Here is a 12,905-nt window from a genome sequence, read left to right on the forward strand (position 1 = left end):
AGAACTGTTAAGCGGTTTATTGAACAAATATTGATTTTGACTACTAATGACAGTTCTGACTTTGTCTAAACTGAACGGAATTAAAAACTTTAATGAAATTTGAAATTTCTCAGCTCAAATTAGAGGTGACTTACCAATTTGGGGTAAACTTTATTCAAACATGTGATTTTTTGGGACTTTTACGCATAAGATTAGTTTATAAAACGAAATCCGACTTGATTTTATCTCTATTATTTACTTTTGCGGAGTACATATACCGCTTGGTTTTTGTAGATTTTCAGAGCTTCTTTTCAATTTAATTTTGTAAGTGAAGTCTCTCCTTTCTGTTGGTAAGACAGAGAGTTCGTAGTTAGATTTCGGCTTGTTCTTGATATAATTTTCTCAGTTGGAATAAGTACTAGAAGTTAGCTGGTGTAAGTTAAATTTTTCTAATTATAGGATTGTGCCCATTTGAAAGTCGCCTAGAGGGCTAACTTAGAGAAAAACAATACTTAGGAATTATTTTCAAAACTTTTTAGAATTCAGAGGCTAAGGCCCCCGAACCACCTTAGCTGAATTTTAAATTCTACATTTTACTTACGCAATCCCTTTTTTCACATTCAAAAGTCATTTAAACATAGCTCAAACATGTGATACACTTAATAAGAAATTAATAATTATCTGCAATACTTTCAAAAAGAATTGAACAAACAATTTTTTTTACCCAAAAACAATTTCAAGAAATTTGATTCACTGCCCGAAAACGAAACCAGTGCTTCAATGAACTATGCACATCAACAAAAATGGAGAAAAAAACTTCAAAATTTTCAGCTTGTTCAACCAAGAGTTTGATATGTGGGCTTTCAACGAACAGGGAACTTCGTTCCTGCAACACGTGAACAGGCAAAAAGTTCTCTTGACATTAAGAAAAACTAAATATATTTTTTCTTCTATAAAATAACCCCGGACCACAGTTAGGGCGCCACACCACCTGTAATCTCTTAAACAATTTTTGCAAGAATTTTTTTTGAAGTTAGCACGTTTTTCAGTAGAAAATGTTCAAAAAGCATAAGAAGAAGAGTATAACAGATGTCTTGTTTGTAGGGGCAGCAAAGCTTCGGGTGCATTTCTGTAACAATAACCAAAATTACAGAACCTTCTCATGGGACCTTCTTTGTCACGCTTCATTAGAGATAAGAAACCGCAAATTATAAACTATCAAAAAATTCCAATTGTTGGCTGGTAATCAGGAATATAAGATTCTTCAATTCTTCTATACTAATTCAGCGAACCTTCAGATTTGTCAGATTGCGCAAAATCCAATAAATTGGCATTATTTGGCGGGCAGCGTTTTGTAAAATTCTTGATTTAATATTGCAGTAATTTTCTTTGCACAATTTCTTCGCATGGAGCAAGACAAACTTATGCAAATAAAAATGGACGGCGCGTTCATGTTACTTTAGCACTTTTGATTTACTTCAACACTTTTAATTCTACTTGTTGATATCCTTCGATACATCTGCAATAAATCTAATACCTGTACGTTTTGATTTGATAAATTTTTTTAAAGAAATATGACAACACATTTTAAGGTTAGAGTTACTACAGTGTGACACTTAAATCGTCACAAAACAAGAAAGCTCTTTAATTTGCGTTTGCACATGATTTTCCTACCCGAGCTCATATAAATTTTTGACTTAATTGTCAACCAAATGAAGAGATAACAAAAATAGTTGTTTGGGCTAAAAAAAAATCGTTTCACACCCAAACTACTAATTGAATTACATAATGCCATACCTCATTACAGCGCTCTCAAGATATGCCAATGAAAAGACTACAAGAAAAAAAACAAAATAAAGAAAACTAAAAAAATTAACGGCAAAACTCTGAATATCTAAATGTAAAAGCACCTATTAAACAACGACAAAAAACAATCAGGTAAAACCTTAGCAACACAAATTTACTTTTTCCTAACTGAACAGCAGATGGAAAGTTTTCTTAATGAGAGTGGGTAACAAGTCGACAAGAGAACCAACAACGAGGCGAAATTCAAAAATTGATCAACTTTTCTTAAACCAAGAAATTTCAAAAGTCTTTACAATCATTAGCTTTCAACTACATAATCCTTGGCAAAATACTAAAAGTCAAAACAAAACCAGAAAGACCTGTCTTTGGTTAAACTAAGCCATATAAACGAACTAGAAAAAACTTGAAAAATTACAAACGATCTGTTAAATTACAAACTATTGCTACCCCTAAAATCACTAGCTATTATCTGAATTTTATTTATTTTTAATTCATTTGTTGTTTCTACTTATACAGTTGAAGGATTTAATCTGAGAGATTAAATGAGTTTACTTGGGCCACATTTGCAAACCATTGAGATCTAATATTAGGCGATTGTTGAGAGAGATGAGAAAAAGAAACACAAAGATTTACAACTCAATAAACTTTTTTAAAAACGCATATCGCCAAATAAACGAAAGAGCAGTGACCAACAATATAACTATACAATTTTTGGGAAATCAAGAAATTGGATGGGACCTCTCATTCATGAAAATAATTTACATTGTGACAAAAAAACAACAAAAACTGAAGAGCTTGAAAAGTATCTGAAAATATAAATCATAAATTTTAAGACTATTCGCTATAAACTGACTGCTTCACATAACATCATTCATTCAATCCTCATTTACAAGCTTATGAGACCTGTCGGCAACTTACAACTATCTAAAGAACAAAAAGGCAAAAACATCAATTTCACAAAAAAATGATCGAGAAAAGTGTCGAAGCATTAAGAAATGTACTTTCACTAAAAATATTTTTATTTTCAATTGATTTTATAGAGCAATGAGATTCCTGTTTTTTTATCAATATAACCTAAAAAACCAACAAATATGAGCAAATACATTAGAACCACGAAATTTTTGAGAAACCTCGTATTATCAACGCCATTGAAAACATTCGTTTTCAGCGCAAGTCAGTAAGTACGCAAAATTACAACAAGTTATTGAGAAGCAAATAAACAACAAAGACACGCAAAATCCGAAAATTCAGTAGAAGAGTAGCAGAAGAAAGTGTCGAAGCAATTTAAATCGTAAGCGCTTCTCCGAAAGTTTTATCTATGATCCCTAAGCTCTCGAACGTCTTCCCTAAACCAATGAAAATTATCAGTAATAGGATAATGTGACAAGGTTTCAAAAAGATCAAAAAATTTAAAAATAGATACCCGAAAACTTTACAAAAACTATGAAATCTCGTGCCATTGTACTTTTAAAACTAATAGGTAGAAGATAAAACCACTAACCAGATTAGTTTTGGCTGCTAGAAAAAAGGGTTCTGTGAAATCTGAGACTGATTCACAGTTCACGAAAACAAAAAGTTTAGTATTTGTTAAAATTCAAAAAAAAACAAAATTCAGTAGAAAATATCGAGAAGAAAGTGTTGAAGCCAATTAAATCATTAGTTTCTCTCTCAAAACTTTATCTGTGATCCACTGAACGTTTTCTCTAAGCCAATAGGATTAGAATAGTATTTGGATAATGTGTATGCAATTTGCAATGTGGATAATGTGATAATACGTCAAATGTAAACAATAATACGAAAATATACAAAAATTTAAAAAAAAATTGGAATCTTGTGTCATTGAAGTCATATACCCAATAGTCAGAAGATAAAACCAGATTATTAAGAGTTGCAGTAGAAAACAGGGTGGTCCTGTCAGTAGTGAGACTGACTAACAGTTCAGAAAAAAGTTTATGATTGGTTAACGTTCAAAAAAAAAATTTTCGAAAAATTATCTTTAAAGTCTTAACAACTATTAACTTCATAGCCTTCAACGGAAATCAATAAAAAAGCTCAAACATGCCCCAATGGGAGTAGAGGGATGTTTGTCTTGCATAGGTAATCGATAAGACATCACAATAAGTCTATGAAAACAACAAGAAAAACAGGCAAAAACCAAAAATTCAGTAGAAAAGTGGAAGAAGAAAGTGTCGAAGCCATTTAATAAGATTTACTGTGAAAACTTTATCTGTGATTCACTGAACGTTGTTTTAAGCCGAGGGGAGCTATAATTATTTGGATAATGTGATAAGATTTCAAAAGTAACCAATAATAAGAAAACTTTTTTAAAAACTTTTTTAAGAAAAATTTTTTAAATGTTTTTTTTTCGAAATCTTGTGTCATTGAAGTCATATAACCTTTAATTGGAAGACAAATCCGCTAACCAGATAATTTTAATTGCAGTAAAAAGCAAGTGGTTCCTGTGAGTACTGAGACTGAGTAACAGTTCAAAAAAAAGTTTATGATTAGTTAATGTTCAAAAAATTTTCTAAAAATTGTTTTTAAAGTCATAACAGCCACTAGCTGTCTACTCAAAGCACTAGATATGTTCATTTAAAGCTCATTGCAAAACATATTGCACTGTAAGTTAATGAGCCTGTGCCATAGGACTCCAAAAACTAAGTAAAACCTCAAAAAGAAATTCAAATTTACATTAAAACTTTCGAAAAATTAGAGTCGAAGCCAAAAAACGGGAGCAATTCCTTGAAAACATTTTTTTTGTTCGTTGAGCTTCATTTGACTGTAAATTTGATTTGTCATTAACGGAACCTTGATATGAAATGTGACTTGTCTCTAGGTGACTTAAAAAAGCAAAAGAAGAAAATTTAGAAGAAATAAAAAAAGAGCTCTCAAAAAGAATTCGAATTTCGTTTTTGGTAGTGAACTTCCCTATGAGACCAGAACTAGTCTTTTTATCACCTTTAGTCTATTAGGAACACAAAATTGGTTCATTTTTTGGTGTGAAATTTAATTTTGAATTACTAGTTTCATAGAAAATATTTTAATTTGAAGAAAAATTACACTAAAAGTGAATAAATATCCCGTGTTCACACAAAACTTCAATCCTCGATAACTCTTCGAAACAAAAAAGAAAATCAAAAAATCCTTTTATTTTGATTTCTACGCTGGACCAGCTTTTCAATGATACCACTCACATTTCTCTACGATGAATATATCGATCGGCCAAAATTGTCTGAATAAAAAAACACATTTGAGTATATTGCTCCTCGCCCCCCCCCAAGAAAAGGGGTCGAACAATAATGATAATAGTGGAAGTAACTCAGCATTGAACAACAAATCAGCTACCTACTTTTGTTGCAAAATATAAACTGAAAAAAAATACCCAAAAAATCTCTCAATTTGGCACTTTAGTTGTCTAGATGCTGGCAAAAACGATTTGGTTAAAGAAATTCTGCATTACACTGGAACAACTGTTTTTCACACTCTTGTAAAAACTTTTTTGATCCAAAAATCAACACAAAATAGGAAAGACTGAAAGATTGTTCCAAGACTCTCAATGATTTGATATTGCCAGCATTGTATTTTTACGGGCTCCTTTAGCCGACAATCATTCAAGTCTAATTTATTAAAAGAATTTCTTCTCTATTTGGCCATCTTCGCGGGTTCAAAAAGTATATTTTGACATGTCTGCCATTTTACGTCAACAGAACTCCTAAATATTTGATACCGGTTACCACTGCTGACACCTCAACTCAGGTTGCTTTTGGTGGATTGCAAAACTGAAATGTAACCGTGTTTTTAGAATCAACTAGCAGGATTTTAGCAAAGGATTTAATTCTGTTGAGAATTTATCTTCGTAGCTAAAAAGTGTTGCAATTTCATTTAGCTTTACTGTAACGCCAGGAAAAAAATTGATTATAATTGTTATCTGCGCAGGTTAAGAAAACGGGCTCCCAGTGAAACCCGATACACTTTGATAACACATGACATTTCTTGCAAAACATGAGACATGTTGCCAAGAACTTGAACTGCCAACATTCCATGTTAAAACTTTTAAGGATATTGGTAAGATCCTATCAAGATAAACCGAAAAAATTTCTTGACAGTCTTGACAAAATCTTTGCAAATCGATGTATCTCTTCCCAAGAAAAGAAAACGAAAAATCTCCTATTAACTTAAAAGACAAAATGAGGGTAAAGCGTACCAGTAGCAGTTTTTAGCCTTAAAAACTCTCAAATTTTGATAATGATATAGATAACCCAAAAATAGACGCCAGGGGACATTTTTTGGAAATCGACTTTATAATGATTTGGCTTTATATTTTGTTTCATTTCTGCCTCATCTTTTTTCTTAGTACAAAAAATGAGACAATGTTTCAATACTGGAGTGCTAAAATTTCAAAAAACAAAGCCTAACTGTTCCTTGTCCATTTATTGGGCACGAGTTTTCCTTCAGACATATAACGAGAAAAGAACTTTTTACTGTAATTGATCAATTACCACAAAACAAAGCAGCGGGTCCTGGATTACTCACTACATGGTCCTTCAAGTGTAGCAAAATGTCTATTGGAACACATCTACAGTTTGCAATAAACGAATGTATATCAAAAAACATTTTTCCTGACATACTTAAAAAAGCATATGTAACTCCAATTTACAAAAAAGGGGATCCACTGGAAGCAGGAAACTACAGACCAATTTCAGTTAAACCGACTCTTGCGAAGATTTTTGAAAGACTTTTGCTCCAACAAATGCTAGAACATGTTGAAAAGTATGAAATAATCAATAAAAATCAGTTTGGGTTTCTGAAAAGAAAATCTTCGAATGACACCGTAATATCGTTGACAGAATCAGTGAATAGTTTGTTAGAAGAAAACGAAACCGTTGTTAGTATATTCTTGGATTTAGCCAAAGTTTTTAACTCAATATCTCACAAAATTTTTCTCGAAAAAATTACTAAATATGGATTTAGTACGGAATCAATTGCAATGCTAGAACCGTTTTTGTCTAACAGAAAACAATGCGTAAAGAACGGCATAGAATATTCGAACTGGGTGACAATAAATCACGGAGTACCTCAAGGAACAGTTCTCGGACCTTTAATTTTTTTAATATATATCAACGACTTCCCTGAAAAAATGAAAAAAAGAGAGGACGTTTTACAGTTTGCAGATGACACATGCATTATTTGTCATTCCAAATCCGATGAAAATCTCTTATGCGAAATTAACAATGTATTTGAAAGTACTGACAGTTATATGAGGCAAAATATGCTAACTTTAAACAGAGATAAAACAGAAATTGTGGTTTTTTCAAAAAATGGTGAATCAAAAATTGAAAAATTTCATTATAATGGAATTTTCATAGAGCCAAAAACAAGTTGTCGTTATTTAGGTATAATGATTGATAACAATCTAAATTTTGACATTCAGCTGAACAAAACATTAACAAAAATGGCAAATGCTATTAGGTCAATTTACTTAGTAAGACATTTTTTACCACTAAAAGCAAGAATCGTTCTTTTTAAATCACTTGTTTTGTCCCATCTCAATTTCAGTGCAATTTTATTTCAATCGTTGTCGGTTATGTCACTTCAAAGAGTTAATAAACAAATAAGTTGGGGAATAAAGGTTTGCCACCTGCGCAAAAAGTTTAACAGTGCAAGAGATCTATTACTGAAAGAAAAAATTTTACCAGCAGAGCTTTTCATTAAAAAAGTTTGTCTTCTTAAATTTTTTGACCTCCTCTCACAATATAAACAGAGTAGCCGAGAAACCAAAAACTCCTCTTTCAGGATTCTTGAAAAGTACGAATTGATCAAAAACTGCAGAACTGTCCAGTTTTTTCCAAAGAATAAGTGCCAATCCAAATGGAGTGAGAGGTCACTGATCAGAAATTTTTCTAGGAAATGGAATAATTTGCCAATTGAAATCCGAAAAGAGAAAACTAAAAACAAATTTAAGGAAAAACTAAGCAGCGAAATGGTCAAACTGCATGAACGTGTTCCAATAGATAGACAAGTAAGAGGCTTCAGGAAATTTTTCTACTGAAGTATAAAGACCAAACTATTCATATATTTACGAGGCGATTTTGAAAATGTAAATATTTAACCAAGCGTTCTTGCTGTGGTTATAACTTCAAATTTACATTTTTGAAGATTAAAAAAAAACAATTTAATGGAGCGACATACCACAGGGTCAGGACGCTTTATGTCAAAAGCTTTATAATTTCAGCTGCATTTTAGTTATATTTGTGCTTCAAATTAAGTTTTTTTTTACTTGTGACATATATTTTAGTTGTATAGATTGACATATAGCTCACCCCTGTCATAACCTCGCCTATCATGCCAGACCAGGTTCCATTGGTTCCAGCCACCAGAGACCCATATTGAGAATCCTCGACCAACTTGATCTCGTAGGTGAAGCCCAAGTCCTTGGCTAACATTTCAGCCAGCTCCATGCAGTAGCCTTCATATCTTTCGTTTCCAACATGTTTCTCTCCGTCTTTTTCTTCCGGTTTTATCATCAAAAACGGAGGCTCCTGTTTGAAATAAAAAAATACCAGCGTCAAGTTTCTGCTGTCAAAAAGGATGCGGTAGGGGGAGGGGGGTTGAACTTGAGATTGAACTTGATGTAAGAGGAGGTTAGCTGAGGGGGGAGGTAAGTTCGGTATAACTAAGAGGAAATGAGATGAGCTGTTAGTTGATATTTTAAAAACCGCATGCTCAATATTTTATACGTGAATATCATTCATGCTCATAGCTGCTTCGAATAAATATTCAAATGTTTTGCTTCCCACAATATAGGAAAGTGATTTTTCTATGGAAAAAACATGAACGTAATGAAGGAGATGGTGGCGAGGTATAGTAAATTTTTCGTATAGGAGCCGAAAATTACTTGGACACAAAATTCCTCTTAATTACTAAAGGGCGTCCAAAGAACCATTTGAGCTCACAAAAAAATCTTTGTTGGCATAATGTCCTGGTAGATGAGTGGGTCCTCGGATTTTTTTTAACCAAACGCATATCAGCAAAAAGCATTTGCACATAAGCTTTTAACTCTAAAATTTCACAGCTTAATTTCATCATTGCACAAATTAAGCTTCACAAGCTCAGAATGGGAACTATAATATTGAAAAGTGTTGATAAGACGTCTTATAAGATCTCACGCGATAGAAGTTCAAGAATCATTGAGACGAAGGAGGCGGCTGTAATCGGAAAGAAGTCACTGAATCCGTACTTAAATTGAGCAGCATAATTGAACTAAATAGTTGATAAATTAAAATGAGCAGGAAACTATGGGCTTACGATGATTGAAGTGACGATGAGATGTCGAGAAACAACATCCGACCCAGCAGTGATGCCCATCGTCGGCTGTTCTATGATGAAATCTTCCCTTGATTCGCTCCACTTCCCAATCTATGATACAGAAAGAGGTAAATCGTCTTTTTAATAACCTGTTTAAAATTTTCAGTTTTTCAATCGGCTCTTAATTACACCTAGATTGAGGACGCTCTGTTGCCCTCTCCACACGCATTTTATGAAACTGAATTTTTAAACGAGTCAATTTTGAGTCAACTTTTAATATAAGGAGAGTTGTAAAAGATTCGGATCTAAAGATTCATCGATTGTTCCATAGTTACTATTGTTATTTTGAACAGCCCCATTACTTGTGGTTCGGTTGTTTGGACGAAGCAAAATTTTATTGTATTTGGCTAATTTTACGTTAATTTAGTCATTATTCAGATCATTTTCAGCCAATTAAGATAAATTTGGCAAACAGCGTTCATATTTTTGTCTCTGTCGATTTCGCCGTAAATTGTTCGTTCCAAGTTTTTATCCTCAATTCACACATAACAGTGCTTTCAACTTAGTTCACAGACAATTGTCTATTCTAATTGAAATATTAGGAGCTCTTTTTTTAATAAAGTTCTGCCGAATTATTGCAACTTGGGGAGTTCTGCCGATTTATTCCCTGGAAAAAAATAAGCGTTACTTTTTCTTCCGTAGCACCAGACTTTAATGCAATAAATTTTGCAAAGCATATTTGGAAAAATTTTCAAACCAAATTAGTTCTGTTAAAGGGTTCACCATTAATTTACCAAAATTAAAGCTTCTTCTTTGTTTTAACAGTAACTTCCGACATCGGTACGAGCAACAAAAAAAGTTAAATGTAAAGGTTGAGCTAGTTTCTGTGATATATTTATTGGCTTTATTTGAAATCTTTTCAAAAACTATTTTGGTTTTAATTGATTATATTGCAAGTTTTACAGCACTTTTTTCCTGATTAAATTGTTTGCACCCTTTTTGTGCCGGAATTATACATTATAGAGTCAAAATCCAGCCAATAAAAATATTTCCTTGAAAAAATTTCCTTTTTTCTTCGTTTATTCAGTTTTCTCAACTACTTTGCATGGTTTTCTTGAGGTTTTTTATTCCTTTGAGACGCTGATGTTTTCTCTAAAAAATACGATATAACAGCCTAAATGTAGCAAAAAAACTGTATCAAAGTCTGCGATGTTGACAGTATTTAAAAAAGGTAGTTCGTATTTTTAAACTTAATTTAATTCATTAGGCTGCACAACTGCACTTCAACGAGTAGTGAATTTGTCATTGTTATTCATACGAATATAATGCAGGCTGACAGATCATACGTTAATGTCATTTTGATTTTATTGAATAACAACGAAGACTGAGTATATTTTTGTTAAATAATGCATCCAGCTTCATTGGCATATGCATTTTTGTCATCGTTTAGATTTCTTACAAGGATCAATTTTGCTTCAATGAGATTTGTTTTCGATTGTTAGACTTTTTCCAGAAATTGTGATGACAAAAATGCAGCTTCTTGTGTGACCTCATTAACAGCTGCGAAAAATGCATAGTCGTCTTTCTGCAGCTTGATTTTTTTCAATTGATTCAAATTTCATAAAAAATTCTGTTTTTGAAGCATTTATTTATAAATTTCTAATTTCTATTCTAATTGAATTATAAGGAGCTCTTTTTTTTAATAAACTTCTGCCGAATTATTGCAACTTGGGGAGTTCTGCCGATTTATTCCATGAAAAAAAAAGCGTTACTTTTTCTTCCGTAGCACCAGACTTTAATGCAATAAATTTTGCAAAGCATATTTGGAAAAATTTTCAAACCAAATTAGTTCTGTTAAAGGGTTCACCATTATTTACCAAAATTAAAGCTTCTTCTTTGTTTTAACAGTAACTTCCGACATCGGTACGAGCAACAAAAAAAGTTAAATGTAAAGGTTGAGCTAGTTTCTGTGATATATTTATTGGCTTTATTTGAAATCTTTTCAAAAACTATTTTCGTTTTAATTGATTATATTGCAAGTTTTACAGCACTTTTTCCTGATTAAATTGTTTGCACCCTTTTTGTGCCGGAATTATAATTTATAGAGTCAAAATCCAGCCGATAAAAATATTTCCTTGAAAAAATTTCCTTTTTTCTTCGTTTATTCAGTTTTCTCAACTACTTTGCATGGTTTTCTTGAGGTTTTTTATTCCTTTGAGACGCTGATGTTTTCTCTAAAAAATACGATATAACAGCCTAAATGTAGCAAAAAAACTGTATCAAATGATGTTGACAGTATTTAAAAAAGGTAGTTTGTATTTTTAAATTTAATTTAATTCATTAGGCTGCACAACTGCACTTCAACGAGTAGTGAATTTGTCATTGTTATTCATACGAATATAATGCAGGCTGACAGACAATACGTTAATGTCATTTCGATTTTATTGAATAACAACGAAGACTGAGTATATTTTTGTTAAATAATGCATCCAGCTTCATTGGCATATGCATTTTTGTCATCGTTTAGATTTCTTACAAGGATCAATTTTGCTTCAATGAGATTTGTTTTCGATTGTTAGACTTTTTCCAGAAATTGTGATGACAAAAATGCAGCTTCTTGTGTGACCTCATTAACAGCTGCGAAGAATGCATAGTAGTCTTTCTGCAGCTTGATTTTTTTCAATTGATTCAAATTTCATAAAAAATTCTGTTTTTGAAGCATTTATTTATAAATTTCTAATTTCTATTCTAATTGAAATATTAGGAGCTCTTTTTTTTAATAAAGTTCTGCCGAATTATTGCAACTTGAGGAGTTCTGACGATTTATTCCATGGAGAACAATAAGCGTTACTTTTTCTTCCGTAGCACCAGACTTTAATGCAATAAATTTTGCAAAGCATATTTGGAAAAATTTTCAAACCAAATTAGTTCTGTTAAAGGGTTCACCATTAATTTACCAAAATTAAAGCTTCTTCTTTGTTTTAACAGTAACTTCCGACATCGGTACGAGCAACAAAAAAAGTTAAATGTAAAGGTTGAGCTAGTTTCTGTGATATATTTATTGGCTTTATTTGAAATCTTTTCAAAAAGTATTTTCGTTTTAATTGATTATATTGCAAGTTTTACAGCACTTTTTTCCTGATTAAATTGTTTGCACCCATTTTGTGCCGGAATTATAAATTATAGAGTCAAAATCCAGCCGATAAAAATAATTCCTTGAAAAAAATTCCTTTTTTCTTCGTTTATTCAGTTTTCTCAACTACTTTGCATGGTTTTCTTGAGGTTTTTTATTCCTTTGAGACGCTGATGTTTTCTCTAAAAAATACGATATAACAGCCTAAATGTAGCAAGAAAACTGTATCAAAGTCTGTGATGTTGACAGTATTTAAAAAAGGTAGTTTGTATTTTTAAACTTAATTTAATTCATTAGGCTGCACAACTGCACTTCAACGAGTAGTGAATTAGTCATTGTTATTCATACGAATATAATGCATGCTGACAGACAATACGTTAATGTCATTTCGATTTTATTGAATAACAACGAAGACTGAGTATATTTTTGTTAAATAATGCATCCAGCTTCATTGGCATATGCATTTTTGTCATCGTTTAGATTTCTTACAAGGATCAATTTTGCTTCAATGAGATTTGTTTTCGATTGTTAGACTTTTTCCAGAAATTGTGATGACAAAAATGCAGCTTCTTGTGTGACCTCATTAACAGCTGCGAAGAATGCATAGTTGTCTTTCTGCAGCTTGATTTTTTTCAATTGATTCAAATTTCATAAAAAATTCTGTTTTTGAAGCATTTATTTA

At 31.9% G+C, this 12,905-nt stretch overlaps 1 protein-coding gene across 3 annotated transcripts in view; it reads right to left on the minus strand.

Moving 5' to 3' along the window:
• LOC142341619 (glutamate receptor 2-like) overlaps nucleotides 1-12,905 on the minus strand; it is a 128,101-nt gene that overhangs the window by 40,588 nt on the left and 74,608 nt on the right. For all 3 annotated transcript variants that reach the window (XM_075392707.1, XM_075392708.1, XM_075392709.1), the window contains 2 exons: nucleotides 9,091-9,201; nucleotides 8,106-8,324 (listed from right to left, as the gene is read on the minus strand). In XM_075392707.1, the coding sequence (XP_075248822.1) occupies nucleotides 8,106-8,324; nucleotides 9,091-9,201 (330 nt within the window). The remainder of the gene's footprint in view (nucleotides 1-8,105; nucleotides 8,325-9,090; nucleotides 9,202-12,905) is intronic.

This window comes from Convolutriloba macropyga, chromosome 6 (assembly GCF_964194025.1).
Source record: "Convolutriloba macropyga chromosome 6, txConMacr16.3, whole genome shotgun sequence".
NCBI lineage: Eukaryota > Metazoa > Xenacoelomorpha > Acoela > Convolutidae > Convolutriloba > Convolutriloba macropyga.